This window comes from Protomyctophum parallelum, assembly GCF_964188405.1.
Source record: "Protomyctophum parallelum genome assembly, chromosome: 1".
Taxonomy (NCBI): Eukaryota; Metazoa; Chordata; class Actinopteri; order Myctophiformes; family Myctophidae; genus Protomyctophum; species Protomyctophum parallelum.
The window spans coordinates 50,449,535-50,456,943 of record NC_139697.1 but is presented as its reverse complement, the minus strand read 5'-3'; the positions used below and the strand labels follow the sequence as shown (position 1 = coordinate 50,456,943).

General features: G+C 43.6%; 1 protein-coding gene across 1 annotated transcript; it reads right to left on the bottom strand.

Annotated features, from left to right (window-relative positions):
• Positions 1–1,334: 1,334 nt before the first annotated feature.
• LOC310874013 (zinc finger BED domain-containing protein 5-like) lies at positions 1,335–7,160 on the bottom strand (the record flags this gene model as incomplete). Its single annotated transcript, XM_083786673.1, has 6 exons — positions 1,335–1,388; positions 1,626–1,735; positions 2,100–2,181; positions 3,408–3,454; positions 5,561–6,526; positions 6,680–7,160. The coding sequence occupies 6 exons, from the start codon at positions 7,158–7,160 to the stop codon at positions 1,335–1,337; spliced, it is 1,740 nt and encodes a 579-aa protein (XP_083642799.1).
• Between the last annotated feature and the right edge of the window lie 249 nt (positions 7,161–7,409).

Sequence of the window (7,409 nt, the reverse complement as noted above, 5' to 3'; positions counted from 1 at the left end):
TACACAAATCAGTGCATGCACAGTTCAGTTTGAACAGATGGGCATTAACTGCCTCACACAAAAGCAGAACTAGAATCATATTGATCCCCCAACTGCCAAAGATGAAAATGCCATTATCAGGATCAATACGATGAGATCATCAGATACCGGAAACTCCAATCAGCAAAATCAATATAATGACGTCATCGGAAAAAAAGGGTTAGGCCCCGCCCCCTCGTCCCTAGGGAGTGTCCTGAGAATGCCGAAATCGGACATCGAGGTCCCTAGGGACCAAGGGTGTCCTTAACTACTACTCTTGTGTGCTTTGCAGATGCGACAGAAATAATTAGCATTGAAGCCCTCTGTAAATCCAAGTATGCCATTCAAACCAAGATTGTCCCCACACAACTGGGCAACTGCAAACCTGATTTCACCCTTAAAGTGAGGTGTGTTGACAGTTATACCATTGACCTCAAGATCCTTCAGTTCCTCTATGACTGGCCGCAGAACAGCATCAACCTGATATGATTTGGCATCATCCACTTTGTAAACTGCCACCAGAAAGTGTGATGAGAGTTTTGATGAAAACACTGGGGGCAAACTCTTGATCATCATGTAAATGAACCCCAACTTGTGAACGCCAACCTTTGCCCCCAGTGGATTGACAGATTCACATTCGTCATTATAAAATACAAGTGGAACAGACACTTTGCTGGAGAAGAGAGGATGCTGCTTACAGTATTCCCCATCATAGAAGTCTGAAAGGACTCCATCTTCTCTTTGCTGCCAGGCAAAGATGGCATCCAAAATGCCAGGGATCTCGAGCACTTTTTGCAACAGAGGTTTCAGGGGGACACGATAAAACACGTCTGGCAATAAAACCTGTCTAACTGTCCCAGTAGCAGGGGCCCTTCTCTGCACAAAGGAGCCTCCAGGGAACATCTCCTCTACCGGCTCAATGAAGTTGCCCGACTTCACAAAATACTTAAACTGTTTGAATTCAGATTCCAACCCTTCAAATGGACTAGCTGCTGCCTCAAAATCATGGGCAAGCGCTTGTACCGCGGGATCATCCTTATGACCAAATCTTTCGAACAGATACAAAGTCTTCCTCTGTAGTGAACCGACAATGTCCGAAACCAAGCTGGATGTATTTTGCACAACAAAACGGACTGTACTGTAGGTCTGTGCTGATTTAGCCTTAAGGGTTGCTATAAACTCAGCTACTCTGTCCATTATGGTTTCTTGTTCTAGGTCATCCCAGTAATCATCCTGTTCATTTTGCACAAAGGCCTCTTCAGGATCAGAATTTTCTGTATTATGCATTTCTACATTTATGGGAACAGATGTGCCCTCTACAGATGCTCTTGAGCCCCCCCTGGAATGCTGTTCAGTGCCATGATGCTGGCCTGGAACAACAGGATGGACTTTCAAAAGGTGTCTTCTGAAAGACCGCACAAACCCAAAAGTCCGCCTGCAACCGTTTTCATAGCACTGCCAAAATGTTGAAGCATTAGTCATGGAATGCACTGCCCTCAAATGAATAAACAGACCCTTGGCATCTCCGGCTATGGCTTCTTTGCAGCGGAAGCATGTATATGCCATCATTACAAAAACGTCCGATCAAACCTATTTTTTTTACTCACAAGTTCCTTGTGGTGTTTCTGGAATTTTACACGCTGTCCGATTTTCGGTATCAGTGCTGCAATGGCATTGGTGTCCAACAAACGAAAGCTCTCCTCATCAACCTCCTGCTCTGAAATTCAACAATGAAAATAAAGAAAGAAGTAAATGTTGTTACAAATGTAGGCCAGTAACAATTATTACAATTTTAAATAATTATTTACATAATTCATCCACATTTTTAGGATTAGCAGCCAGAAATATCTACAAGCTCACAATGCAATCTGTTGTGAGCTTGTATATCTGCTATTTTTTTTTTTTTAGCAACAAATGGTGTGGAGTAAACTCACGTCCAGTATAATAACTCCATATAGGGTTTTGTGGTTAATTACCTAGTCAAAATATAGAGACAATTTAGTATCAAACTGGATATGGCCTCCTTAAAATATATCAAAATAGTTTATAGTACAACATTGTCTCAAATAAAATGTATTTACCTTTAAATGTCTCAATTAAATTATCAAGTTGCCATGCAGTCAGCATCTCTGCGACAAAAGTGTCCATGGTGAAACTCCATGACTAGAATGAAATCAGATTATCTAAATTAGAAAACAGAATGACTTGACATTTATTGTAAACTTAGCAAATGCAGTAATAATTTGTGATGAGGCAAACTGCTTTTGCACTACAAAAACAAATAACTATTGAAATTGGTTGTAGCTTGCAACTAAGCCTTTTCTAGTTTAGGCACACCGAGGCTAACTGCCGGTAGAATACAAAAAAATATATAGCCTAGGGTAAAAGCAGTATGAAGCAGACGAAATAACTATCTTTACATGAAGTCAATGTAATCATTCACAATGTATTGTCCCTGTTATCATGCATGCAACATGCTAACCATGCTAGCCATTAGCCCCTCTACTCATAGTAGCCTATGATAGTTATCCCATGACGTCTCATCTCATTTCTGTTTTGCTAGACGAAATGAAAGCCTGTGTATCGAGGCTACTGTATTGCCAACATGGAGGAAGTAATAAAATAAAACTCACACAATGGATAAACGCCGGTCAGGTGAACTCTGTTGTGCAGCTCTGCTAGTCTGCTTGTAGCCCGCGCTTCACTCAGCCCGCGCTCTGTAACGTAACGTGGGTGTGTGTGTGTGTGTGTGTGTGTGTGTGTGTGTGTGTGTGTGTGTGTGTGTGTGTGTGTGTGTGTGTGTGTGTGTGTGTGTGTGTGTGTGTTGTGTGCGCGCGCGCCGCGCGGGTGCTGGGAAGTGACGTCAGACAACTGCTATATTGAAGAAACGCGCGCGAGTGGAATACTGGGAACTTAAAGGCACACACACAGTCCTGTAACACAGTCATGTGAAATCGAATCGAATGCACAGGAATGACTATAAATGTCTCCCATATGGGCCCAGATGGGTGGGTGTGTGTGTACTGTGCCGAATACTACTGTTAGATAGATATATATCGGTTCTTTCTTTTCTTTTTTTTTCTGGTCTCGTTGCATAGTATCAGTGTCCAGTAATACACATCTCTAATGAAAATTATTGCCTTTGTAGTGTAGTGGTCAGTGCTCTTATCCTTGGAATTTTTGCTGCCTGTGGGACCTGGTTCGATTCCTGCTCATGGCATGATGGCAAACACTTATTTGAACTTATAATGTTCTTTTGTATATTGTGTATGGACACAAGCTACATTTTAGACATTTTAGTAAATCATTTGATAACACTTCTATCAACAAAGACGTTGTGTATTGTATTTTTTAAACAGGCTACAAGTTGTTGGACTGATATAGCCTACCCTCTCCTTTTCTCTCCTCTCCTCTCCAATGGTGTTTTGTGTCTTCACTGTGAAGACACAAAACAGACCTTTAAAACATGTTTTTGAATGTGATTCTTCGGACACTAGATGTATTTTTCATATTTAGAGTATGCCGAATCCAATGACGTCGGTCTGGACTTTCCACGACGTTTGCAAAGGTCAAAGTTCAGCCGAAAGACTGCAACGGTGACCTTTGGGGCCAAATTCCTTAGAAAATGGGGTGAAGGATATTTAAAAAAATATGTTACAACCTCCAATATCCATATTAAGGACATGCCGAATTCATTGGCGGCGGTCTCGAATTTCCACAACTTTTGCAAAGGTCAAAGGTCAGCCAAAAGACTGCCACGGTGACCTTTGGGCCAGATTTGAGGTTCCAAAGGTCGCAGAAAAGACTATCACGACGATCGGCTCGTCGCCGCGATCGCAGGGATATAAGGCTCATCTTGAACAGACTTACGATCATCGACGTAGAACGCGCTAATGTCAAACCTTTGCTTCACTACGGTGCTTCACTACGGCACAACGGTAAGGCCTTCGGGTCTGATTTTCGGATATGTTATAGAGCTTGCAGAGACGCACGCGTGGATCTATAGAACGTCCTCGGGCGACCTTTCTAGGAGGCGGGGTCTCGTTTCACTTTTTTCAGTCAGGATGCTGTTAAAGTCTATGGGTCTATGAGGTGTCTGATGCACAAAGCCAAAGTGAAACACGTTTTGTACGACTGTCGGAGGCGTACATCGAAGACATCAAACCGTTCGTCTGGGCGAGCTCTCTGACATATCCGAACGTCGGACCGTAATGTTTTATTGTTGGCGCGTTGTCGTGCGTCAAAGTCGGCAAATTGTAGGCCTTCGTTCAGGGCTACTGCCGCGACCGTATGTCCGTTTGGCACGAAACTTATACGTCTGCGATCGGGACCGCGACCCGGTCGCGGTGATGGCCTCGGATTATTTCTGCGACTTTCGCAACTTTTCTCGCTAACTTAAGGCCTCTTGCTAACTTAAGCCCAGCCTCCTCTTGCAAACTTAAGCCACGCCTCCTTTTTTGTGGGAGTGGTTTATGCAAATTGGGGGTGCGGTTTATGGGGGTGTTTCTGACGAAAGTCGCAGAACAAATCCGAGACCATCACTGCTACCGGGTCGCGGCCCCGATCGCAGCCGTATAAGTTTCGGGCCAAACGGACATACGGTCGCGGCGGTAGCCCCATTAAGGCATTTGGCCCAAAGGTCACCGTGGCAGTCTTTTGGCTGACCTTTGACCTTTGCAAACGTTGTGGAAATTTGAGACCGGCGCCATTGGATGCGGCATGTCCTGAATATGAAAAATACGTCTAGTGTTCGAAGGAATAACATTAAAAAACATGTTTTAAAGGTCTGTTTTGTGTCTTCACAGTGAAGACACAAAACTCCTCTAGAGAGGAGAGGAGAGAAGAGCAGTCCAATAACTTTATAGCCCGTTTAAAAAAGTACAAAACACAACGTCTTTCTTGATAGAAGTGTTATCAAATGATTTACAATAATGATACCGTCAAAAATGTAGCTTGTGTCCATACACAATATACAAAAGAACATATTAAGTTCAAATAACTTTTTGCCATGCATGGGATTTGAACCGGCTGCCAGATGCAACAATGACTCCAGGGGCAAGAGCACAAACCACTAGACCAGTGTTTCCCAACCTTTTTTGTCCCAGGGAACACTTTTCATAGCCTAAAAATCTCGGGGAACACCTGGGGGGGGGTTATATATATATATGGGGGGTGGGGGGGGGTTATATATATATATATATAAAATATAATAAATATATATATTTAATATATAGTAAAACGTCTTTGATACCAAGCACATTATACTTTTGACAGAGTAAAACTTATTTGAACCCAATATACGTTTAAAAACACATGACAGCACTCAAATAACTTTAAAGAGAAAGAAAAGGACAGAGACAGTGCCTCAGTTTCATCAATTTATTTTTGAAAACTCATTTACAAAATATACCACACACATGTTCAATTTGTCAATGCAAAGTAATAGGCCTGGACAAACAGACACGGAGCTCCTCATCAACTGCTCTCAGTCTCTCTCTGCGTTTGTTTTTTATGCAAGTTAGGCTTGAAAAGCTAAGCTCACACAGGTAGGTTGTGGAAAAGGGGAGCAGCACTGCCATTGCGCTGGCTGTGATGGCTGGATATTCTTTGCCGACAGCCAACCAAAACCTGTCCAGGCTTAGCTCCTTGAATTTCTTGTTCCAGTCATAGTCCACCTGTATGTCACATAACTGCTCTTGCTCCAGCATTGGGCTGTTCACGTTTGCCACGTTCATTGGGTCACGGATCCAGGCAAAGTCTTTGGCGTTAACTGGGGGGAAATAAATTGCAAATTTGTCCTCGAGAGTTTCCAGATGCTCAGAAATGACCCCACACAATTCACGATTGTCTTTGTATCCAGCGTGGCAGCAAGGAAACATGTCTAGCTTTCCATTGCCTGCAGTCCTCCGCCAGATGGCGAGTTTCAACCGAAATGAGTCCAGGTGTTTCGTGCTTGTAAGAATGTTCTCATTTCGCCCTTGCATTTTCCTGTTCAGTTCATTCAGATGGATAAAAATATCCGCCATGTATGCTAGTCTTGCACACCAGTACTCATTTGCAAACAGTTCGGCATATTTCGATTGCTCAGCGGACAGAAAGCACTTTAATTCCTCCCTCAGTTCATATACACGCAACAAAACCTTTCCCCTTGAAAGCCATCGAACCTCGGTGTGCAACAGCAGAGTTTGATGTTCTGCCTCCATTTCCTCGCACAGTTTGGCGAACAGCCTGCTTTTCAGTGGTCTTGCTTTAATTAAGTTAACGACGCTTACTGCATCATCCAACACAACTGACAGGTCTTTTGGTAAAGTCTTTGCAACCAGCGCCTCGCGGTGTAAAAAACAGTGTGTAGCCATGACGTCAGGATTAATCTCTTTCACTCGGCTAACAAATCCCTTGTATCGCCCGGTCATAGCTGCAGCTCCATCAGTGCACACACTGACACAGTCTTCCCAGTTTAAATTCCATTTCTCCAAATAGTCCGATGTCACCCGGAAAACTTCCTCTCCTGTTGTATTTCCAGGCAGTTGTTTGCAAAACAGGTAATTCTCTCTGATGAAGTCACCATCCGCGTCACAATCAATGAATCTCACGTTTGCCAACAGCTGTGCATGTCCACTTATATCTGTTGATTAATCCACTTGCAGTGCAAATTTCCCACTCGTCATAATTTTGCTTATGACAAAATTCTCGATGTCTGCAGACATGTCTTCAATGCGTCGGCCAATTGTGTTATTTGAGAGCGGCACATTGGCTAATTCCTTTGCAGCATCTGGTGGCAGCAAGCCCACACCTCCCGCTAATTTGAATGCACTGGCTATTATTGTTTCTGCCAATGTATGTGACATTTTCTTCTTTGCCAACATCTCTGCGATTTGGTAGCTTAATTCCAGTCCTTTTTCATTAGTCTTTGTGGTATTGCGTATCAAGAGACTTGCCTGCTTCGCTGTGCCTTTCTCCTTTTTTTCTTTCAAACTCACGAAAAAGTTTTTGTCCTTCTTAGCGAGTTCAGCATGAGTGGTATCAAGGTGACGCTTCATCTTATTGGGAACCATGCCACTGTTTGCAAGCTTGAATCCACAAACGATGCACAGCGGAATCGGGTTAGTTGTATCCCCAGTAAAGGTGAAGCCAAACTTCATGTAGTCATCACGGTAAAGTCTGGCAGGGGCTTTCTTTGTAGGCGTTGCGTTAGTAGTAGCCGCCGTTGTTGTTGCTGCTGTGCCGTCGTCAGGTGGAGGTGACTCGGCGGCGCTGTGTGTGCTGCTGTCGGGTTCTGGTGGCGTCTTCTTGGAGGGAGCGAAATGAAGCGTCTTCTGGATGCATCTTTTTTTGGCTGCTGGTTCCATCTTGTAGTAGCTGTAGATTAGAATGAGTGCCAAGCTGTCTGT